The sequence below is a fragment of the Lepisma saccharinum genome, chromosome 3 (assembly GCF_977018435.1).
Source record: "Lepisma saccharinum chromosome 3, izLepSacc3.1, whole genome shotgun sequence".
Classification (NCBI taxonomy): Eukaryota; Metazoa; Arthropoda; class Insecta; order Zygentoma; family Lepismatidae; genus Lepisma; species Lepisma saccharinum.
The window spans coordinates 17,998,762-18,025,110 of record NC_139231.1 but is presented as its reverse complement, the minus strand read 5'-3'; the positions used below and the strand labels follow the sequence as shown (position 1 = coordinate 18,025,110).

Sequence of the window (26,349 nt, the reverse complement as noted above, 5' to 3'; positions counted from 1 at the left end):
CAAACAGCAAAGCTTCATGGAAAATTGTGTTATTTTGAATCCCGAAGAAACGCTGATTTGATTATTATTTTTCTCTTTCAGCTAACAGGAATTGCAATACTAGGCATAGGGATATGGATGGAAGTAGAACTGTACAAGTACATGGAACTCTCCACAGAGTTCTCAACGACGGCTCCGTATGTGTTGATTGGAACAGGAGCAGCCATCATTTTAGTTGGATCATTGGCATGTTGTTGCACTGCAAAAGGCCAACCCTTTCTCTTGTATGTTGTAAGTAATCTCCTTTTACTAATAGTTTTTAAACATGGATATTTGTGGTAACAAGATTATTTCCAAATGCTTCCAGTTTGATTGATTATCTATGTAAGGGCATTCCACAAAAGCGGTCCTACTCCATGTAAGTTAGAAAATTGCTTTTAATTTCATGAAGGTTTAAATGTTTGTGAATGCATGTAATTTGCATATTTCTCCAACAAGGATTATTAGCATCTGAATCCTTCATGCATCACAGACAAATTTAGTTAAATTTTGCTACATTTTCAAAACATCACACACGTAACACATTTTTGTTAATGTTTTCCGTACATTCCAACTATGCCATCACACTTATTTTTGATTTAATTTATTAGGAGACACTTCATAATTCTATAAAATCAGTTTATTCTGATTCACACACGTAATGCTGGAATGCTCCTGTAGTCTGTTGTTTACATCTAAACAGAAGTGGCAACAGGTAGTCTGGGTCTATGGTGTGCACCTTTGCATGCAGAAGTGCTGTCACCCCTCCTGTACCCATTTTTGCATAGCCATCTAATGATGCTAATCGTATTGGCAATGCAAGTTATGATGCTCCTTTTACTTTTAAATAAGAATATGATAGTTGCATTTCATGAAGAATAGAACATTGTATTCCAAATAATTTTTCTCCATTATCATGAGAGGACTGATGTTATTGGTACTTTCGTGATAAGTAGATAATTCAGTACTTGATGACCTGAGAAAATCACTCTCAATATAGAAATTTCGCAAGTGATCACATTCATAAAATGCCAACACGTGTACCACAAAAATTCAATAAAATGGGACTACATGTGAAATCAAATTTTCATGTACTAGCCATGCCAATAAACTTCAGTTCTTTTTACAGGACAATAATTTGTGTAATTATAATAGCCCCTGGTATAACATCGTGTGAAGGCCAGTGCCTACGTACCAACTGTCACCAGAAGTGAGAGATCATTCAACCAGTTACGGGGTGATGTGTGGTCAGCACGAAGAACCTTCAGTCGTTGTTGTTTGTTTTCTATGACCAGGTTAATACTACTTATTTCTAGCTTCTCAATTTCCTCACAATGGTGGATGGCCACCGGTCCCATGCAGAGGGCAAAATCTCAAGAAAAGTTGTTACGCTTCCCCCAGAAGACTTAAACGTGCATAGCCACAGCTTAAAACTTACACCGTAGATCACAGGGCCACATTGCAGGACAATATGTGTAATTGCCAAGTTTTAATAATATATCCTATTTTTCTCCAATCTAAACTTGCCTCTTCAGTGTACATCTTAATTATTTCAGATTACTCATTATTGTGAGGGTCCTCGAAACCCTAATCAAATGCAACTAGTTCTGCCCAGCAACTTTACAAAAAATTAACTCAAATCAGTGACACGTGTAAGTTACAGAATAATGAATTGGAAATGACTGTTTTCAGACAAACATACAGAATGAAACTCTGTTTGTTTATTCATTGCACCTATAAAGAGGACAAAAACTGCCACATTTCAGATTTTTTGCGCTCATAGTTTTTGAGTTCAAAAAAGCAAAAATCCCAAAATTTGACGACATTTTGAAATCTTTAAACAGCTGTAGATCAAACACTATTTGACCTAGAGAGCTCAAATTGGTGTCATTCTCTTCTTCTTTTAATGTGCTTTAATTTGAAATTCAACATGGCTGTGCTATTTCAATTTTCTAATATTTATAAAACTCGAAAAAAGTTTTTTCAAAAACTCAAAAACACCGCTTTTCATTATTATTATTATTATTATTATTATTGTTATTATTATTATTTTTTTTTTTTTGGAAAAAATATTTGTTTTGAAGACATCAATTGACTATTTGTGTGCAAATTTTCATAATGGGATGGCAATCTGTTCCTATGGAAATGAATTATTTTGTATTGTAATGTGTATCAAATTTGCTAAATTTGTTGACTTCCATGTTAAAACCATAAGTATAAGCTGAGTGGTTGTTGTTGAAGTCTTCATATAAGTTTATTTTATAATTTTTTGTTCTGCAAATAACATGGAAATACCTAAAATTTATCACTTTTTTATCAGGTAATCAAATGGAAAATTGTATATTTGTGTTCACATTTTAGAGTAGGATACAAATACAAGGTCTTAATATGTGTAAAGTATTCATAATAAACTAAACAATCATTTTTATCCACACATCAATTTAATAAAATTAATTTCAATTAATTCATGAAAGTAAGTTTCACTGGGCATTTCTCAAAAGACAACTGACTGAAGATTGCAGTAAACTATTGGTGATGCTCATTCAGGTATACAGAGTCTAGCAATGCTCTCACATCTCTAATTGCATGATTTATTATCTTGTCGAAGGCACATTTCATAAGTGACAATATTTTTCACGTGCTTCTCGCCCTCCTCTACGATAAGCTAGCAGACTGGAAGGAGCTCCTCAGCAGCCTTTTCGACAACCTCAAGAGTTTCAAGTTGAGACTGCCACCAAAGGAAAACTGAAATTTTTATTTCTACCTCCCTACTCCCGTACCTTCAACCTGCCAGCCCCTGCAATCGTTGAAAGCTTGCAACAAATTGTAATATTCATGTCACAAATTTTATTGAAACAACAATACAAGCATTTTGTGTGTGTGTGTGGGGTGGGGTGGGGGAGGGGGCGGAGAATGGAGGATGCATTAAAGATTACCACTATCAGTTGCTACCGAAGTTCCAAGGTCACCACATGTCACTAAACAATCAAGAAATACAGCTAGTTATTCCTCACAAGACTTGTTCCTTTTCTGTTATGATTTGTAAAACTGACTGCAATATTTCACATATCTCTCTCTCATCAATCATTATGTTGTGTTAAGAGGCATGATTTAAATACTTTTTATTCTTCAAACACCTGTAACGGGGACAGACCAAAACAACATGTGACAACTGACAGTAAGAATTCACACCAAATTGACAACAAACAAGCAACATGGGTCCCTTCAGTCTATAAGCAAGCATTCGCAGCACATGCGTGAACAACAGGCAGACTTGACATGGTGCATTTTATTGAGAAAACTACCCAGTCTGAGCAACTTGCAAGACAAGAAACAAGCAACATGCGTCACTTGTTGCATGTCACTTTGGTCTGAAAGCTCCTCAAATTTTAATAACATACATTTGTATATTAAGGTTGTATTACACCATAAGATTTTTTTACAGAACAAAACCAATACATTATTATTAAAAGTGATAAATATAAATTTCCATATTATTTGCAGTTCAAGAATTATAAAATAGACTAATATGAAGACTTCAACATCAACCACTCAGCCTATACTTACAATTTTAACAAGGAAATCAACAAATTTAGCAAATTTCACACACATTACAATACAAAATAATTAATTTCCATAGGAACCCATTGCCATCCCATTATGAAATTTTGCACACAAATAGTCAATTGATGTCTTCAAAACAATATTTTTTCCAAAGAAAAAAATGAAAAAGGGTGTTTTTGATATCTTTAAAGAACTTTGTTCGAGTTTTATAAAAATTAGAAAATTGAAATAGCACAGCCATGTTGCATTTCAAATTAAAGCCCATTAAAAGCAGAAGAGAACGACGCCAATTTGAGCTCTCTAGGTCAAATAGTGTTTGATCTACTGCTGTTTAAATATTTCAAAATGTCGTCAAATTTTGGGATTTTTGCTTTTTTGAAAGTCAATAACTCGAGCCAAAAAAATCTGAAATGTGGCAGTTTTTGCCAACTTTACTGGTACTACCACTGTACCAAAAAGGATGAATTTCTGAGATGTCAAGGTTCAGACCATTGTTTATTTGACATGGAATGACCTGCTGATATTTTTTCAAGTAACTTTGATGGATGGTATATTTCAATCAGCTTTATCAATGTATTCTTCACCGATGCAGCTGGGAGTGCATCATCGTGTTTTCAGTATTGAAAGTTGAGACCTTAACCTCCATAAGATTCATATGCGGGATTTTCTCTCTCATCCAAGAAGCACAAGATATCACATCACTCTTTTCCATTTTACTCCTTACACTCTATGAATATAAACAATGATATCTCTACCATGCTAATCCTAGGTCATCTTTGTTTAAGTTGGTGTTTTAAGTCCATTTGATACACAGTATGACTAATCTGGACTGGACTTACAGTTTAAAGTGGGATCCAAACCACCAGGTATTGAACCTGGAACCCCTTGATTACAAGGCAATGATGCTGCCACTATGTCATTGGGCTGGCCTATCATCTTGGTGGAAATTGAAATACAAAGCCACCACAACTCATGTTCATCATGCAGTCATACTCCACACTGCACCAAGAATTGTGAAATACTTTCAGCTTTGCAGCTTTCAATATACCAACTCGAATGACATTTAAATGTACAATCACATTTATGAAGTGCAGCGTCACATTGCCACAAATGAGCACATGTCAAAGCCCTATTCTGTTGCAACCTGTTATCCTGCTCTCAAAAACCGTACTGAAAAATAATTTCTCTTTGCTCTATTTTCAATATTCACTACAAATCATCAAACTTCTGTCCCATCTGTGCACAGATGCTCATGGAGGGGATAGTGTTACCCACTGTCATGTTTTTATCATTTGTTGAATCCTAATCAATAAAAATAGAAGTTTATATCCCTTGAAATTGCAATGGTTTCCATTCCCTCCAATTTCCTGATGTGGAGTGAACAGTGTTGCACTTTGTGAATTTTTATAGTGTCCCTGGAATTCTGTATATAATGTTTATCACTCAAATCATAATTCTTGTAGATTTGAATACATTTATTTATTTTCTTGTTCACCAAGTCAATTTTCTGTCATGAGTGAGGTAGTAGTGTCATTTCCTGCCATGCCGATTCTACACTAGACTTTACAGCATGCTCTTTTCCATTTTACTCCTTACACTCTATGAATATGAACAGTTATTCCTCTAAGAAAGAAATACAGGGTGTCGCAAAACTCTTTCAACAACGCTTGGGTGCTGGTAGATATCACAAAAACAAAAAACAAAAACAAGTAACTGTTCCCTATAAAGTTTACCTCGAAAGCGCTTAGTTTCTGCGCTATAAGAGCTTAAAATATATCCTGTACGTATGCAACCTGACACAGCAAACACTTGCTCTGACATAACTACCAGGGGCGCATGGCAGGGTTGCCACTAGCATTCCTCGTTAAGAGACAAAACTTGTAAACAACAACCTGGGAGTCTTGCCTGAGCAAAATCCAAATCGTTAATGATACTTGCGATGTTGTAAGAAGCATTGACAGTACTTTTAAACTGACAAGACAAATAATGGGCAGACTGAAATTCAAGATTACTCATTCTAAAATATCTCAATAATTGATTGATTGATTTGGTTTATTTTAATTCGCTTTTCTGCCACTTTTGGCTAATCGCGAAGATCAGGATGATATGATGAACTAACAAATGACACCAATGTCTAGGCCAGGATTTAAAGCTGAGACACCTGGCGCCGTAGCGAGCTGTGCTAACCACATCACCACGGAGTGTTTCGTGTATCATGCGATATCAACAATTGCAAGGGAGACGTGAGATATGGGAAATCCACGAACGAACAAATGTAAACATGATGTGTTTGCTGCCTCGTTTCGAACATGCAGAGCCGCCCCCCATGCCGGAGTGGTTAGCACATCGCGCTACGACACCAAGTGTTCCGGGTTCGAATCCTGGCCTGGGCATGGATGTTTTTGAGTGTCCATCCATCAATTTCATCATAACATCAGCTTTGCAAATTAGTCAAAAGTGGCACAAAAAGCGAAGTATAATAAAGCAAATCAATGAATGAGTGAATCAATCAATCATTAAATTAAAAGAGCATTGCAATTATTTCCTTATGAGACGAACACGATTAGCAATAACGCTAGAACAGATAGGAATAATTTTCTAATAAATAAATTGTATTAACATTACAGTCTGCGTGTTCGAGACGAGGCAGCAAACACATCATGTTTACATTTGTTCGTTCGTGGATTTCCCATATCTCACGTCTCCCTTGCAATTGTTGATATCGCATGACACACGAATCACTCCGTGGTGATGTGGTTAGCACAGCTCGCTACGGCACCAGGTGTCTCGGCTTTAAATCCTGGCCTAGACGTTGGTGTCATTTGTTAGTTCATCATATCATCCTGATCTTCGCGATTAGCCAAAAGTGGCAGAAAAGCGAATTAAAATAAACCAAATCAATCAATCAATTATGGAGATATTTTAGAATGAGTGAGTGATCTTGAATTTCAGTCTGCCCATTATTTATCTTGGTCAGTTTATAAATACTGTCAATGCTTCTTACAACATCGCAAGTATCATTAATGTTTTGGATTTTGCTCAGGCAAGACTCCCAAGTTGTTGTTTTCAAGTTGTCTCTTAACGAGGAACGCTAGTGGCAACCCTACCACGCGCCCCTGATAGTTATGTCAGAGCAAGTGTTTGCTGTGTTGGGTTGCATACGTACAGGATATATTTTAAGCGCTTATAGCGCAGAAACTAAGCGCTTTCGAGGTAAACTTTATAGGGAACAGTTACTTGTTTTTATGATATCTACCAGCACCCAAGCGTTGTTGAAAGAGTTTTGCAACACCCTGTATAAACATCTTGAATGCTAACAATTGAGTCAAGTGGAGGGATTCTGAGTAGGAAACTGAAAAAAATTGAAAGGTGAGAGGAAAAACCAACCCCGTGGACAAGTTTCTCAAGGATAAGAACTTTTGCAAATCATTAACTCACTTTGAAAGGATAACTGGGTATAAAATTACAAATATTTTTTTTTTTTTTGAGTCAATTTCCTTTATTCCTTTTTTACATTTTTTCCCTTGCAGAACAAGTAAGACATTAATTCGCATGTTACTTGAAACTGAGATTTTTGGAATTAAGTTCTGATATCCAAACTTATAGGAGGCCTCCCCGATGGTGCAGTAGTAGTGCCGTCACCTTGTAATCAAGGTGTCCTGGGTTCGGTACCTGGTATAGGCTCATAGTGGTTCGGATCCCACTTTAAGCTGTAGCTCCAGTCCCGATTAGCCTTACTGTGCATAAAGTAGACTTAAAACACCAATCATTCATTCATTGATATCCGAACTTTGTCTGGGTCATTATATTTTGATATTTTACTCAACTAAGATTTTCATAAAATTATTTTTTAATGTTCATAGGAGGTTCTAAGATGATTTATTAGTTAATTGCAATATATTAAAGCTTAACTTGTCCAATGTAAAATCTATTAAAATCATCTACATCCATAAACATTGATTGCGGACAGTACAAGGAGTGGAAAATCTACATATTCTGTTTAAAATTCTGGAAGATATAAAGCTAATGAATCTTGCAACTAATGACTAACTTAACTCCTACCAAAAAAGAAAGTGCCAGTTTTTTAAAAAACATTTTTTACGACTACTGGAATTTTTTTGAGAATGAACTTTAAGTTTTACACATAAACTTTTTAAATTTTTATGCCTCTAGAATAGTGAGCTTATATCTGTGATTGGATTCTGAAATAAAATACATTCATTATAGTTTTGAGTTTCAGGAAGCATAGTGAACTGTTCTTGAGTGTATAAAATGCACGTTTTCTATGTATATGCTTTCCGTACCACCATCCATCTGGAAAATTGACGTTTTTTTATTATTATTTAGTGACACCATGTGGGTGGTTACAAGAAGTATAAGCAGAGGAAAAATGACAGGCAGGTCTCCTGGACCAAATTTAATTTATAAATATGTAAAGTGAAACCCTGATGTTACATTTTCCAACATTATACATTGAATCGTCATGATCCCAACAAAGCAAAATACTACAAAATTTTAGTGAATTTAGACTTTGCCCCGCATTAAGCTCTTTCACCTCGGTCCGCTGAAAAATGTAAAATTGAGGTTCCACTGTATAATTTTATAGTACTGCATATAAATGAGGTGTGCTTCTGTAACCTGTAAACAATTACTAAGACCTTCAAGAGTATATGCAATGTGAGTTTAGTTTCATCAGAAAAAAATTTCAAACCACGTTGGTATTGAATAAGCTAACACATTGGTCACGGAAATGTTCTAAGTCATTTTTTCCTGAAATGGATGTTAAATATTAATAGTATGTTTTTTTTATTTATTTATTTTATTTATTGAGAAAATTTCAGATACAGCACGTACTGAAATCAGTAACAATGAAAATAACAAAAAAGAACAAAAATAAAAATAGCAAAATAAGACAAAATATTAATATAAATAAGTCAAGATAGCACAATTAAATATTATTTAGCAACATATCTTCTGATGGTTGACCGAAAGGCATATTCTGTGGAAAATACAGCAGCAATACATAACATATTTTGTTAGGTGTTCTAAATTTGAATCCTAAGCTCCATAAATTCACACAAGGCCTGATAGACTCCATCCATCATTTAGGTATAGTCATTACAGCACAAATGAATGCAGTCAGAACAAAATACCCTGTGGCTCCATGCATATCATTATACTAGCTAGTTTGAAAGTGTTGGTACCTAAAGAATTGATGTTAGTGTTGTTATTCCAGTATGCTGCCTTCCTGTTCCTCATCTTCCTGGTTGAACTGGGATCTGGGATATCTGCGTATGCCTACAGGAACAAACTGAAAGATGGATTCGAGAAAGGTTTGAATCAAAGCATCATGGAGTATGCAACCGAGGATGATGAAAAGAAAAGTGCCATTGACCTGGTGCAGTCAACCGTGAGTGATTAATAATAATCTTAAGTCTTATTTTATGCTGTGTTCATAATTATAGTGCAATAACTATTACACAAGTCAAATGATAACCTTAAAAGTTCGACAAAAATTGTAGGGCAGACTGCATACAGTTCAAATTTACATGAGGTATCAACTGTTGTTTATAAAACTTCAAGGCTGCAACACTAATCAAGCGAGCTTCAAAACACAGTTTTTGTCATCTCTCTGTGCATTCTTACCATACCAGCAAGTTTACTAATGGAGAAGAAAGTTCAACAATGGCCTCAGTTCGCAGACAAATGGGTGGAAAGTCCTTCGCAGTGGATCATAAGTTACTGCACCTGGACCACAAAGACTTATTCTTCTTAAGGTATACAGGCACTGACCCAAAGTTGAAAATATATGTGGATCAGCAATAGGTCTGTGCTAAAATGCAGCAAACTTGTGCAACCCTACGTACAGAAATCTACCAGATAACAAGCAAAAACAAATTAAGGTTTTCATTTGACTCTTCCTTGTACTTTGTTGCAAATATTTTAACTTGGAATCATCTCCGTACCTTTTTGTAACTGTTAAGAGTGGATATAAGTTAAAATGAATCTAAGTAGTGTTAGGCTTTATCTGTCTACTAAGAGCTGGTTTGAAACTAGAATTTGATGTATAGGTCTTTATACCGGCTGTTTCATAAATATCTGAGGGGTTACAAAAATGTATTGCAAGTAAGGTATTGAACTTAATGAAACCAGTCCAGAACGAAAGAGGAACTCGAACAGTTGATTTGTACAAATTTTCAATGTGTGCACCTCTGGTGACATGACACACATCAACACAATAGTCTACTTCTTGCCACACTCGCATCAACATGGGCCTGTTGATAGTATCAATCGCTACAAAGATACGCTTCCTTAAGGCTGCGATATCACACAGCATCAGTGAAACAAACAGTCTCTCATAAAACCCCACAAAAAGAAGTCGCATGGTGTAAGGTGATGTGGGTGATTTGAGTGTCGCCTTGCGGCAGGGATGTGAACTCTCAGCTTAACAAAACATACACGCACAAACTGTTTGCGTTCTTAGATTGTTCTGGACTGATTTCATTAATGTAAGTTCAATAGTTTTCTTCCAATAAATTTTTGTAACCCATCAAGTATTTATGAAATAACCAGTGTATATCAATTGCTTTTCAGTAATATTTATTTAATTTGTTGTGTGAGGTGCTTCCTTGGTTGCATGGTGCCTCCCCCCCCCCCCCCCCCCCCGAGGCACATCTAAATGAACTAACACAAACTAAACAGTTTGGACCCCACTTTAAACTGTAGGTCCAGTCCTGATTAGCCTATCTGTGCATGAAGTGGAATTCACAAAAACTCTAAAAATTTGTTGTTCTAGGTGCATTCAAATCAGTTGAGATTTAACTCTAGCTTCCCCGAGTGGGTGGCTTTAACTCTAGCTTCCCCGAGTGGGTGGCTGTAAGGCCCACCAACTGTAGATTTTCCATTTGTCCAATGTGAACATTTTTATAAAAAAAATTAAATAAGTTACATTGTTCCCTAGAGTCTGAATATTTCTTTGTTACTTTTGTTCATAAAAATATATATGCAATGTACATGGGGGCAAAACTCACTTGGTGGGCCTATCAGACCCAGTGCCAGTTTTCAGTTAGTTGGTAATAACTGTAATTGTTATAATTAATATACAACTGCACCTACATAAACAAAAAAAAAACATTGAAAAGAAAATGTTTTTTGCAAGTTCTATTGTTTGTTAAAATGTGAAATGTGTGTGTGACACCCATGTAATAAGTGGTTATTAATATTTATTAATTATGGTATTTTTGAAATTTTTATGATTAATAAGTAACTAAACTTATATAAACAAGAAAGGAAGCAGTGATTCGATAACAAAATGGTTTCTTTAATTTTAGTGATGAAGAAAAGGGTGGGCCTGTGAGCCTCCCCTCCCCCCCTCATGTAAGTAATTTCTCCTATGACATGGGTAAGCTAGGGCTTATCTCTAGTGTTAAGTTTTGATTACATATGAATCTTAATCATTGATTGCCGAAATGAAATTGTTTTTATAAATATTTATGTGTGAATAGACTTTTTTTTTTCATTCAGTGATTGGTATGTCGTGTTAGAGAAATGGTGCAACTGAGAACAAAATATTTGAACTTTTTGTTATGAGATTTTAGAAGTGATAAATAACGAAATTGTATGTTCTAATTGCTGTGACCACTTTCAGCTTCATTGCTGTGGAAGCAAATCGTACAGAGACTGGGACCATGTGGAGGGGCTTCTCCACCCTCCACCTCCTTCCTGCTGCAAGAGGAAAGTATGCACTGGCAATGTGGAGGACATTTACCAGAAGGTACGTCTTCTATGCCTTAACTTCGTAATTTCCACAAAATGATCCTACTTTATTTATTTATTTAATTATAACAGAGCTCTGGCTCCAATTACAACAGGTGTGCATAGAATTATTCTCCATGTCAGTCAATGTACTTGTCCTAATGATTTTTCCACTGCGTATAACAGCTCTGTAACTCTTGACAGGGAATACTATTCAGAGCCATCGGTGTTTTACTTCATCAGAATTGCTTCCCTTTGAGTTTTCTTCATCCATGGGAGTAAAAAAGAAAGTTAAACAGAGCTAGATCAGGCAAGTAGGGTGGGTTGGACATGTTGCTCTTCACCAAGAGCTGTTCAAACAGAGCCATGTCATGATGAAGCAACCAATGTCCATTGTCTTCACATTTGATCGAACTTGACATGCTTTCTTTAGCTTTTGTTTCTGGGTCGTATGCCTAGACAGACTCATCCCAAGTCACAATCTTTTAAAGAAAATGTTGATCTTATCCAGTTTCTCCTGTGAGCAGACAAGGCACATATTTTGCAGATACCAACGCCATTTGCAAATGTTGTGTTCAAATTCTCTAGCAGGTACTTCATGACAAATTTGGTTCCTCACAAACTTGCTCAGTGGTCTTTCGGAATCTTTATTAATGACCTGTTCAACCTTCTTGATGTTTTCATCATTGAATAATGGCTGGGTTGTGGTAAGTCTTCAGGTGACTTCACCATATGAGGGTGGAAAACCACTTCTATACCTGTGATTTATCCAACATGTCGTCCTTAAAGGTTTGCTGAAGCATAACTGTGGTTTCAGCTACAGTTTTCCCCAATAAGAGACAAAATTTCACTCGCGCTTTGTTCCTTATGGTCACTCATCACAATATTCACTGGATGTTGTGAGTAGGAACACACACATAGTAGCACCACACCATGCAGAATGACTCCAGTCTGCAGACTTGCATGGGAATCTCCAAGCTTATAACTTTAACAACACGATCTGTAACTACAAAGTGCATGCAAGCTATTTTGCAATTCTGGTTATATTTGAGTACCACTATGTATATGTATTTTATGCCACTTAGGCTAGCTGCACACAGGATCAATCATGACACGATGCTACAAGTCATTCTTGCATCAAACCATCTCGGGGAAGGTTTTATCATAGTTCCTTGTAGGAGGCTGCACATCGAATGAACCTTTAGACTTGCATCACCTTGCGATGATTTGCGACAAATAATGAAGGCCTGTGGAATTTGGTCTTGCGTGGAGCAGCTTATGACAAAACGATCTGTGCATGTGCCAAGCCATTCACTTCAGGCAATTCACAGACCAGAAAAGGAGGCAACTTGAAGCCAGCAATTTAATGTAGCCATTGAATCTTACATTAAGATTAAATGGTTAATTTTTCTAACCAATTATTTGCTAGAATTATATTCAATTAACAACATATAAACTGATACATCAATTCTATACACTCATAGATTCTAGTAAATTGTTATAATGCATTGTTACCCTCTTCCCAAATTAAAAAAGACAGACCTAGACCTACTGCATATGTGGACAAACCAACAAATTGACTTGTCTGGCTGCTCCATCGTGTCATATCACGTCGTGTGTGATCCGGTGTGCATCTGGTATTAATGGTCAGTTATGTTTATTGAAGAATTGTTGTTGGTTTAGACATCTCAAAGACCAGACATTGGTTAATCTGTGAGAATAAACTCTTCATAAATTGTCAATTAACAAGTAGGTAATTGACAATTTATTTTAGGTTTAGATATCATGGGAAAGTGCAATTGCTTTCTTAATCAACTCATTCTTTAGAAAAAAAAACAACTTTTGTTGTCATGTAGTTCCTGCTAAAACTTATAATTGTTCTTAATGTGCTCCATATTTTCAAGAAGGGTTATTCCAGGTGAAATCACCTAGGGGGAATTTATTTTTTTGACAGCATAACTGAGAGTCGCATGCACATTCATTGAAATGTGAGACACACATGTCAAATTCTTGACTCACATCACGGACTTACGTGATGGAGTGGTAAGCAGAACACACCACGTTGCCAATGACCTGGGTTTCATTCCCGGCCACCTGGGAATGGGTGTTCTTTACGGGTGCCCCTTCATCAATTTCACCATATCTTCATCCTCATCTTTGTGATTAGCCAATAGTGGCAGAAAAGTGAAGAAAACAAACAAAAGCAAGCAATCAATCAGTCTTAATCCCCACCGACCCTTTTCTCATAAGTAGCACCAAAAAAGTCTCGACATGAATCCCTCTCGCTTATTCTTAAATATAACTCGGGTCTTCTAATGCCTGTTAATATATTTTTAAAAACAGTAAAAGATAGCACGAATGATTTCCCAATTACATGACAAAAAATTTGTAAACAGTTTATCAAGCAATTAACATGCAGGCCTCCCTGATGTTCTAGTGGTAATATCATCCCTTGTAAACTAGGAGTTCGGTTTCGATACCCAGTGGAAGCACATAGTGATTCGGGTCTCACGTTAACCTGTAGGTCCAGCACCGATTAGTCTGTCAGCATAAGATGTACACTTAACAACATCCAAACAAACTTAATTTAGCTGCTGTAATTATTAAAATTAATATTCGCTAAATTTGCAATTATTAAGAACATTTTAGAAATTAATATAAATAAAGTAACGCTAATAATGGAATATAATGCAACCCAACATAAATAACTAATTTTGATTTAATTTCTTTATTTAGTGTAAAATAAACTAAATCAACCAGTCAATACCTTCTAATATTTCTAAAAAAAAAAAGCCTAAAATTTCCAACAGTCTTCTGTGGCTGTGCTGTCTAAGGTGCAGTGCTTGACTCACTGTGGGACGGCATGAGTTCGAGTCTGCCTGGGTTTCCGGCCTGTGTATAGAACCAGTGGCGTAACACCATAGTGAGGAAATTTGGGAGCTATGAGTGAGTAGCATAACCCGGTCTTGGAAATCTCTTATAACGGCTGAGGGTTTGACGTGCTGACTCCACATCATCCCATTACCGGTTGAAGATCTCCACACCTTTAGGTAGGATTGTGGGAGAGAGACTGCCAGTCGGGAGGTAGGCCAAGGCCCTTCCAGGGCTGTAGAGCTAAGGATTATGTTAAAATTTCCAAAATTTTTTGAATTTGTTTTGAAGATACATTAATGTCTGTCCAAGGTTCTAACCTGGTATCTGTGGCCTCGTAACTCATTCGCACACATTATTAGCATTTTACCAACTAGGACGACGTTTACGAACAATGAAGTCAGTGGCGGTTTGTAATCACACATTCGTGATTATCTCAAACTGCTCTTTTGCGGACCCATTTTTACTGAGACTTTTTTGCTTCTATAATCGTGTACTTTCACCTGTGTCAATTTGCGCTATTACTTATGAGACACCCTGTATAGTTATGAGAGTATTATATTTTTTCCTGTGTAAATTAGTCCATTTTCGCTTCTCAAATATTTACAGCAGAATTAATAAATTATCCGTAATTTGTATAACTCGCAGGATAATTCAGAGCTCCGAACATATCGTTTTGGTAAATAAACCTTAAATTTCGTGTTTTAAGAGTTTATTTCTCATATTGGAGTTCATTTTGCATTTCATTACAAAACATGCTAGCAAAATGCACCTCACACCTTTCAAAACAAAAATTAAAAAATAACGTTACAATGTGTTATTTCACATTTTCTGTTTTCATCAAGTTATTAGTTTCATTTTATAATAAAACAATGTTGTGTGCATAATTTCCGTCTGAGAGGACAAACACAATTGTTGTTTCTCCTTCTTCATGATCCTCACTGCCGTGTATGTGGCAGTCTTGATCACGGATCTAAGGTGTGTAGCACACTGGGGTAGTATAAAGAATCGAAGTCGTCGTAGTCTTTAATATGTCGCAATATTACACTTCACTTCACTGTACTGTAACACTGATCACAAACTTTCATATAAAGACAAATTTCAAAATTGAATACTACTATGGTGGGCAAAACTATAATATCCACATCGTACAAGGAGAAAGAGACAATAATAGGGAGGGTATGGATACAGGAAATGGTATCTTGACTCTGTGTAATCTGTTAAAAAAAAAGTGTCTGTGTTTGCTCCTTAACGGGCAATGGAAGAAGAGATGATTTGGCATTTCTTTACTCTGCAATCACAGGCAGGGGAGGGATTTTGATGCAGTCTTGCTAGGTGTTTGTTTGTACGAACGTGTCCCGTTCGTAGGCGAAGTGTGAAAGTTATCACTTCACGAGGAAGTTTCAGTTTATGAAACCAAGGTCGACGGACTACTTTTTCTGCGTGCCATTTATAAGTGGTCATATTTGCAATTTGCTTAAGTGCCTGAGCTTCCCATTGGGAGTTCAGTTTCATTTTAACTCTGGGTAGAAGGTCAGTATAGGATAAACGAATGGGAGGAGGAAAAAGAATGCTCTTCGCTTTTTTTTTTTTGCATATTGATCCACTAAGTCCTGATATAGATTAAGATTGCTATGAGCTTTTACGTACGTGAATTGCACTCGTTGATCATTTTTGAGGAGATTTAATGTAGTTTGCAAGATCAAGGATGGGAGAATGAGCATGCGATATGCATCCCATTGTTGTTTCAATATTTTTTCCATTTGGGAAAACTCACTCATTTTAAATTTGAAAACTTCAGTCAGTCAATAAAGTGCAAGAAAAATTCTGTAGGTTACGTAGCTGAAACGCATGGTCCCACTGTAACATATTATTGTGCAATCACAAAATAAATGCAATAAACAAAAATGAACAATAGCTCCAAATCCAAGTATGAGGAAGTTGTATCTCTTTTTGCACTAGAAGAAAATGTAGTTTCAAAAATATTTCTATTTATGTTAGCATATTTTCTCTTCTTTGCATTCCTCATTATTGACAAATCATCCACGTGGCACTTGCACCAACAATGAATGGGCATATAGCAGGGCTGTATCAAATTGCTGTACAGCGTAAGTTAGCAAATGATTTTTTTTATATAAACGTTGTGAACATTCCATAGTCAGTAACAATTTCTTACACTTTTCCCCCCCATTTCCTGCTTTCTCAAATAATTTAGCGATGTTTTGAATACCGTAATGCTCAGCATCTTATACAGAGAGTTCCAAAAGTCGCACAATCCAAACTTTGGAAATGTATATCATGAAAACGTAAGGGATATTTACACTGGGTTTTCTGCATTATAAAGCCTCATCCATTGAGATATTTTTCAATGCTTAAAATTATCAGTTCACTCCATACAGAAAATTACATAAATTAATAACTGACTGAAAGCAGCATTCAAATTTTTCCAGAAATGAACTTCTGAGTAAGACAAATATGTAAGAAATTATCGAAGGGTCATAATTAGACATTTCATGACTGATGCCATGTCAGTCTGCCATTTGCGACCAATATTGGTCATGTTCAACATTTGATGAATTTTTGACTGGCGATTTTATGGGTTGAGTGAAAAGTGCCATTTTTGGGACATATATCCGTATATGTCAACACTAGCAGGTTGAAATATTGCGAACAGTTGCATGCAACATGTGTCTAAGTATTGGCTATACATTTACGTGAAAAATCGTAAATCAAGATTTTGTGCCGAAATTGGACTCTTGAGAGAATCCTAGGCTGCCCTTGGCTTCTTTTCACCTTTACTGTGCCTGTTTTTTTTTAATTCATTCAGCATGGCATATTCATTGGAGCAGTGTGTGTGCATTGCTGAAGAGTATTTTACTACTCATTCTTACTCATGTGCAAGAGGTTTTCCAATAAAAATGCCCTGCTTGTGCTGTACTTCACAAAGCAACTGTTTTACAACCAGTCAAACACCAACAAATGATCCCACAAATAGTTTGAGTTGGTATTTATTGTTGAAAATCAGTGCTCAGATGTTTTCAGCAAATTAACAATGATTTTTAAAATAATGTAATTGCTTTTATTTAGATAAATACTAACATATTTTTTTTTTTTTATATTATCTCAATAGGGTTACAATTAAGCCATACAACATTTCATTTAGAACAATATTAATACAAATAATGATAGCCTACAGGATTAGTTTAGTGCAAAAAACCCGGTGTAAACATCTCTTACGATTTTCATAATATATATTTTCAAAGTTTGGATTGTGCAACTTTTGAAACATACTGTAAGTAGTATGCACAATTGCTAGCAGGAGGTTTCCTGGCACCTGATTTTCAGAGCTGGCACCTAGCTTTGAAGAAAATGTTTCGAGCACTGGCGTATAGTATCTAATTTACAGGATTTTTACATAATTTGCAGTATTTACGAATTTTTACCATGTCCAGCACTTCCAATGTATTCTTTATTCAAATATTAAATATACAAATTTTCCGAAAACAATTTTGAAACATTTGCTGTTCATTGTTGGACAGTTAAGAATGCGAACAGGTAAATGTATTAGTAAATCAACATTTGGCTCGTTTAAAGATTGTGTGCCATCAACTTCCTGCCAATGTGGAGAAGCTAATCAAACACTTAATCATTTATTTTTTGAATGTCCCTTAAGACAACAATACAGATACTCTCTATATAAAAACTTACAACATGCACCGGTACCATTTCTGATATCTTTATCTACACTAATATCTTAACCTCGCACTGCAGTTATTTGGATTCTTTATAGTTTCGCTAGAAAACGTAGGTTTACTATTTAAACAATCACAATGATTCACACTACAATTTAAATTAATAACCTCACAAATCTGTTATACCATAAGAACAGGAAGACATTAGTGTCTTGAATAAAGTGAATGATATTCAAAAACAGTTTGGAACATAGATATTAACAATAGAACCTGAACTCAGCAACTTTGGCTAGAAACTTCAAACGTGGCGTGAGCCATAAAATAAAGAAGTTGGACAGTTTGTAACATCACAGGCATACTGGCGATATGTTTAGATTTATTGATGTTTACAATCATTTTGCCATGTTGCCAATATATATATATATATATATATATATATATATATATATTAACTTAAGATCAGGATTTGATCTAAGATCAATGAATCTACAGCTTTATACAACATGATAGAGGTGTGGACTTAGTTCATTCCCGGATTGTAGATCAAATTGGATCTCCAGTTAGTGATGTTTATGCAACCAGCCCCTAGTATTATTGTACTTGTTGCATATTACGTGAACTGGAATCATTAAACTCCATGAAACCTAATAAAAATTATAAACAGAACATGAAGGTAATAAACTTTGTAGTAAATAATAAAATATTTTCTTGAAATGTATGACAATCTGAAAAAAATCAAATATCTGATGTACAGAGTTGGACATGAAAAACCGGCTTATGTCATCTTGTCAGACATTCTCAAACTATTATTTCTTCTACATTTGCCCATCCCACTAATCTCCCCATCTGGCCACATTACATCACTCCTCCCACCATATCTGTGCCTGTTCTTGTTTTTGGATCACATAAATTTAGGGGAAAGTTTTGTTTCAGACCAAGTGATATGAGGTGGACCAGATTTTCTTGCCCAACTCTGTATTTAGTAGATGGATATTTTCTTTGTTTTTCTGTGCACAATCCAAAATGCGAAGAAAGATTTAATTTTTACTGTGTTTTCATTAGTTATAATTATTAACATTTGAATAAAAAAGTAAATTTTCACTTTTCAGTATTGAAGTAAATTTGGGTAACATTTTTCACTTGTCGAGTTAGTTGTCTTCCCCACCCTAGATGGTTCTGTATGATCTGAAATACCAAGTGTTTCAGAAATAATTGAGGGGTTACAAAAATTTATTGCAAGTAAATTATTGGACTTAACGTTAATGAAACCAGTCCAGGATGAATGAGGGAAGCAAACAGTTTGTGCGTGTGTGTTTGTTTAGCTGACAGTTCACATCCCTGCTGCTAGAAGACACTCATTACATGTTTTGGTCCCCAAGATCAATGGACTTCTTTTTGTGGGGCTTCATCAAAGATAGGGTGCCCTAACGGAGTGTATCATCACAGTGATAGACCTTATCGACAGGCCCATGTTGATGCGAGTGTGGCATAAAGTAAATTATCGTGTGAATGTGTTTCGTGTCACCTGTGGCATATGCCAAAGAAAAACTGTTTCCATTCCTCAAAAGTTCTGAACTGATTTCATTAACGTAACTTCAATACTTTATTTGCAAAAAAATTTTGTAGCTCCTCAATTAATTCTGAAACACCCAGAATAGTAGTCTGTGGATCTCTGAGGAAAAGAAAGAGTTTCCACAAATATATGGGGAAAATTTGTCTTGATTTCAGCTTTACGTATGTATTCCTTCCCAAGTTGTAGAATTGAACCTGAATGTTGTGTTCTGTGATATCCTTCCAGGGTTGCTACAGCCTGGTGATAGAATTCCTGAACTCCAACATCGGCCTGGTAGCAGGAACAGCCCTGGGCATTGCTTTCTTCCAGTTGTTGGGCGTCCTCCTCTCATGCTGCCTTGCCAAAAACATCAACAAGGCCAAGTACGAGCAGATGGCCTGAGCTGGATCTGACTTTGGTTAACGATTCTTCCTTCCTGTTATTCTCAAGGATTCTTCACATCCCCAGGGTGTTCCACATAAAACTGGTATGCCTGTAACAAACGATACATATGATGCACACTAGTTTTATATGGGACAACTTGTATCATACTGAATCAAATAGATAAGCATACACAAAAATGTTGAACATCTTTCTTTTTAAAATTTTTATAGTTTTGTTTTGTTTCATGAAACTAAATTTGTGAATTGAAATTAAATGAAGACTTACTAAAATCAATATGTTTAATGAAAAAAGAAACAAGTAGTTACACAATTGTAAATATTTACATGCATTACTCTATAGCTTATCTTTTCTTTTGTTGAATCTCTTGCTTATTGCTATTTCATGATTGTAAAGACATAAATGATTAATTCACTGTTATTCATATAATTTTATATATAATTTACCATTTAATTGTTTTTGCATATTTTAGCGATCTGCATTTTTACTACATTCTCAATGAATTTGATATACTATCTTGTGCAAAATAAAATTTGCAGTTTGAAATTTATTTTTCTTAACAGCTACAATGAATCATAATATTTCTGAAGCAGAAACTTTCATTCAGGGTGTTAACAAAGTATTTTTAAGCAAGTTTGCCAATTGTGATACAAGATTCATGAAGCTAAATATATTTATGCCTTTTTAGGAATAAGTAAGGTTACACTTTTTTTATTTTTAGATAATTATTTGAGTAAAATTTAAGGCAGAACACATTGATTAAATTATGTTACTTGATAAGTAATTAAAAATTCAATAAACGATGTCTGGTTGGTGGTATTTTAACATAGTTACTCTAATGTAGACATGGTAAGAGTAGATGGGAGTTGTTACTTTATATTCATTTTTATACTGTAATTCTCATATTTACACCAGTCTGAAATGTGAAATGTTCTTGTGTTATTACTTACTACCAAAAACTGCTTCCCTTGGATCTTCACATATGCCTAATATGCTGACATGTTCAGTTGGGTAAATTAAAAAATAATACGAACATTAGAAATCAGACTTGAAGTGCATTTCATTTCCTCTTGTACATAGTGTACATGGTTGTTAAAAAGAATGGGGGAAAAAATATTTCCTGGTTTCATCATTGTAGGTAGCTAAAGTGTCTAGATATTGAATTTTTGCACTAAAGCTATCAATAAAAAATAAATCATTGTTATCTTTCTATCAATTAATCAATGGACAGTAAATTTTCACAGGTATTTGTAAAGATAAACTTTGTTCATCAAAGTAATTTGTGATATTCAATTAATGTAGGGTTTGTTTGCAGTTTTAGAAGGTAAGAATATGTTTAACTAAAGAATACAGAAATTGTTCATTTTTTTTCTTTTTTGAATTTACAGTTTGCAAACCATGAGATCAAAATACATTATATATTTTTATCATTATAGGGAAAAAAGTTGTGTTAAAATAATATATTATTATTTTTTATTTTATTTCACAAGTTACATTGTATTAGAAGTTATTTCATAGCCTTTAGAAATCTGTATAATCAGTGCTGTGTGTATCTTAATTTTATCTCTTGCAGAATATTTAAATTATAATGTTTATATGTGTCCACTTTAGAATACTAGTTGAAAATTGTCTGCTTCGATTGTTAAGACGATTTGATAATGCATAATTTCTCCACAAAGACGGTTCTGTCCTTTGAACTCTTGATGTTCACTTTCGTACTTCCATTGTTCCTTCTTAATCCAGTCATTGTATGTGAAAAGTTGTTAATCTGAAATGGAAGGTGACGCTGACTACTTTGCACTGACTGTTGTTTTTCCCCACATTAAAACTTACCCTTGTTGGGAGGCATGATGCATTAAAAGTATGGAGGGCGTGAAGTTAGTGCCATTATTTTTTCATAGCAATCAGTTCAGTTGATCAGAGAGAAAAATTTGTTGTTGTTCAACAGTATATTAAAAGAAAGTCACCTTTCTGTAAAAGTAAGAAATACAAGGGATAGTCTGAAAAAGTTTCCCTAGTCTGCCATGTGCAGAGAATTATATTTTGGAGGAAAAACATTATGAGCAGAAAGAGGCATCATTACACATAGTCTGCAGCGACATTCAACAAGCACTTCTCGTACCGCTTCACAAGTTTCAAAAAACTCTGTAAGGCTGCGTGTCCTGCTTACGGTTCAAGTTGCTTATGGCAGCTTTCACTTCTCCTGTTGGGGTGAAACGCTTCCCTCCCAGTGCCTTCTTCAGCTCAACAACTCATCTCATGTTGTCCTCTAGTGGCTATGGACGGCTGTCCGGGTCTCGCATCATCATCACACTTTCCCGGCCATCTTGAAATTTCTGACATCATTGCTGCACCATTTGCTTGACTCTCTCTACATGAGACCCATACACTTCCACCAGCCGGTTATGAATTTCCATACCGAAAGTCCCATGAGCTCATTGCAGCAAGCAACATCTCACACTTCATCCTTTCTTCACGTCCATGATTGCAACACACCCCCATTCTGGCAGGGCACACGCTTCACAACTATTCCGGTCTTCAACACAGCAGTGCGCCAGCACCCTCCGCAAGAAAAAGTTGTGTCTCAGACAACAAAAGAAGGATGATCCTCGTAAAACCGCAAAATCTCCACGCTATCTGAAAATACACATATGGGAAACTTTTTCCCTCGTATATATACACAAAAATGTTCCAACAAAATTGGTTGTAAATTACCAGTTTGATATGAAGCTCTGAAAGCAGTAATATGGTTCTTATAATGATAAGAAGATTTACTTCCTTGGAATTCACTCCTTTTCAAAAGAGTGGCAAGTGGCATCCAAGAGGTACGTTGCAAATCTTGAGAGAACACAAACTTTCACACTGGAATGGTACTATAGTCTGTATGCTGGACATCATGTTGTGTCACCATGGCTGGGCACTTGCTGCTTGGAGCATCACTTGTCACTTTTGTGTGAAGACTTCCTAAGTCAACAGCCTCATCAATTGTCCTCTTAACCTGTCCCAAATCTCACCTTGAAATTGTTTTCACATAATGGAAACTGACCTTGTTTACTTTTAAAATGAATTTCTCAACTCTGCATCCTACTTTCTGTACTAGCTTGAAGTGCATGTGATATTTAGTACCATAGTTCGTTCCCAGAAGGCCTGCAGGGTAGGAATAACATCCACTATCTTTGTCACATGATCCCTCATTGTGAAAAAATTCATATTAATTGGCAATTTGTTGGATCCTGCGAGCTGTCCTGCACTTAATGTAACAGCACCAGTACTTTTATTTTGCGAACTCTGGTAGAAATTGTGGGACATTTCGAAAGTAACTACAAAATATAGCCCCTTCCCCCTGAGATGACATTTCTGAATTGATGTGAAGGTTTTTTTTTTCTTCCACTGCACATGTTTACTAATGTGGAAGTCTTTAACTTTATTTGTGTTAAACAAGGTTTTAACATGTTAGGTAGAATCTCATTCAACAGGGCCGTTGGACTAATAGGTCACATAGTAATTTAGTAATATGGAAGAATGTTTATATTTTAAACACAGTTGTAATTCAATAGGACAAGTAAAGTTTTTAAAACATGAGTTCCTCAAAGCAAGAAAATTGCCTCAACTGATTGGCATTTGTTTTCCCACGTGATTCAGACTTGGCATTAGTTTTCCCACGTGATTCAGACATGGTGGTTTTATTGTAAGAAGAAAACTTGTATGAAGCAGCATTAATATTTATGCTTTTCAGAGCCTATTTAAGAATATGAGTGAAATAATTATGGAATGAGAGATGGTGGAACTTAATTATTTCATACAAGAGAATTGTTGAACAATTACATGCTGTTTAAAACATTTTCTCATGTCTTAAGACAGTGTTTAAAGTTTGTTCCTGAATCTCCACTTGCACAAATTCATGACTTTCATTGATGTGCCTATTTCTTCTCTGTCTTAACTTGATCTGATATGTTGATGTTGTTGTAACTAACTGTGATATCAGCACTCCAACAATGGATGTTAGAAATTAATAGCACCATCAGTGTTAAATTTCAATTGTAATTTGAATCCTAGTGCCATGTAACTCAGACTTTCCAGAATGATTTCTATGTCTCTTTGATCTGTGTAGAATTTTCTCAAAGACTGTGAAAGTTCCTGAATCAATTTTGTGACTAATTTGGAACTGTAAAAATTACTTCCAAATGTCAATACTTCTGTTTTATTTCAATATTGTAAGTTATGTTAAAATAAATATTTAGTTCAATCAACAAATGTTTGCTATAAGTTAACTCTTCCTTCCAAATAAATGCAATTAAAGAGTTTTGTTTTTATATGTCAATGAAATTGCACACATCAGTTAGCTTATTTCAATTTTTTTAGACATGTTTGGGAAAAGAGTGGGAGTGGACAACTCTGGTTCTAACCTGAGGCTACTCATAATTTCCCCCACCCCAATTGGATAGAAATTAACTTTTAATAAGTTTATTCTTGAGTTTGAGAAACTTTCTCCCATTTTCTGGGCATGTTGAATTGTTCATAGGCCATGCAACGACCCAAAGGATTCTCATTCTGATGCACACAACTTATGTACATCTGTAAGGGAAGGTGAAACATTCTGCCTTGTACATTACACTCAGGTGCCAAAGGTCATGGGATAGCAGTGTGCAAATATTCACGTGGTGCTGGCATCGCGTAACAGATGTTATCAGTGTTTGCAGTTGCACTCTTGCGAGTCTTGTGATACGTCTCCTAATGTGATTATGGCTATACAGCGAGAATTATCAGTTTAAACGTGGAATGATAGTTAGATCTAGCTACATGGAACATTTCATTTCTGAAGTTGTTTGGGCATTCAACATTCCTCAATCCAGTGTCCAGGGGTGTACCGAGAATACTTCATTGCAGACATTACCTCCCACCGTGGACAGTGCAGTGGCCGACCACGTCTGCTTAATAATGGTCACCAGCGACGTCTGAGCAGAATCACCAGTGCTAACAGACAAGTGACACTGCATGAAATCACATCAACAGTCATTGAAGGATGTACAAGAGACTCATCTGTGAGGTTCATTCAGCGAAATTTGGCATTGATGGGATATGGCAGCAGAAGACAGACTACAGTGCCTTTACTAGTGTTGCCCGATATATCTTCCAGGCGATATATCACAATATTGAGAAAATATCATCCAGGCGATATCAACTAGATGATATATCATCATATTTTGGTGATATATATAATGTCAGCGATATATTGTCACAATATTTTCACAACATATATCATGTTGGTGATATATCATCATGATATTTGGTGATATATATTGTGTTGGCAATATATCATCATGATATTTTAGTGATATATATACATGGACGTCTGCAGGATTTTTTCCAGGTAAGGGCAAGGAAGGTATTTTTTCCAGGGGGCGGGGGGCCAACGAAGACAAATTTTCCCCAAAAATAGTGTTCTTCCCTTAAAACATTGTTTAAATTTGAATTTATGGTGTTCATGCAATAATTAACACACATTATTGTGGCTAAAATGACATATGTGTGAAATGCATATTTTTTGGTTGACTTTCATTTTCCAGGGGGGGGGGCACAACCCCTTGCCCCCCTTCCGGACGCCCATGGATATATTTCATGTCAGTGATATATCACACTATTTGGTGATATATATCGTGGAGACGATATATTGCCTTTATCACGATACGGAAAAAATACCATATCGTGATGATATTTTCTTGACGATATCAAATTTCCAATATCGTACTAACAACATGCCATCAGAAGCAAAGCCAGACTTGAGCTCGTGCACACATTGATTTTACTGTACACTACATGACTGGAAAAATGTAGCTTGGTCAGATGAGTCATGATTCCAGTTGGTATGAGCTGATGGTATGGTTCGGGTATGGTGCAGAACCCATGAGGTCATGGACCCACATTGTCAACAAGTCACTGCCAGATAGTGGTGGCTCATTAATGGTGTGGGGTGAGTTTACATGGCATGGTTTTGGTCTTCTGTTCAAATGGAACCAGACAACGACTGTCTGGGAATCACTATGTTCAGTTGCTTGGTAACCATTTGCAGCCCTTCATGGACTCCACGTCCCCTAACATCTATGGGATTTTCCAGGATGATAATGCACAATGCCTGCTTAATTCAAAGAAAGGATATGTTAATATTACGTTATCGGATATGGTATAGTGTTTAAAAATAATATCATACGCTTACTCACTAAATACATTTTCCTTTGTAATTTGTTGCGTTTCTCCAATTCCTAATCCTGCCGTTGAATTACACATCCTTGCAAGTCTCAACAAGAGGAAAAATAAAAGCGTAGTGTAAATATCTAAATTTTTGTATTATAGAATCATGCCAGGTAGGGACGACCAAAATTACGTCAAGTTTAGTGCTCTTTGTGCATAAACATACTATATTTAGCCAGTCTGAGCTACCCTGCCATTGCACTTTAATATATTAATTCTTAGGTTCGGGAGAATGCAATTTTCAGA

General features: G+C 35.7%; 1 protein-coding gene across 1 annotated transcript in view; it reads left to right on the top strand.

Annotated features, from left to right (window-relative positions):
• LOC145984928 (tetraspanin-7-like) overlaps positions 1-23,737 on the top strand; it is a 73,416-nt gene extending 49,679 nt beyond the window's left edge. The window contains exons 2-5 of the mRNA XM_083118335.1: positions 82-270; positions 8,819-8,992; positions 11,231-11,356; positions 19,699-23,737. Of these exons, the coding sequence (XP_082974461.1) occupies positions 82-270; positions 8,819-8,992; positions 11,231-11,356; positions 19,699-19,854 (645 nt within the window). The 3' untranslated portion in view covers positions 19,855-23,737. The remainder of the gene's footprint in view (positions 1-81; positions 271-8,818; positions 8,993-11,230; positions 11,357-19,698) is intronic.
• Positions 23,738-26,349: the final 2,612 nt, after the last annotated feature.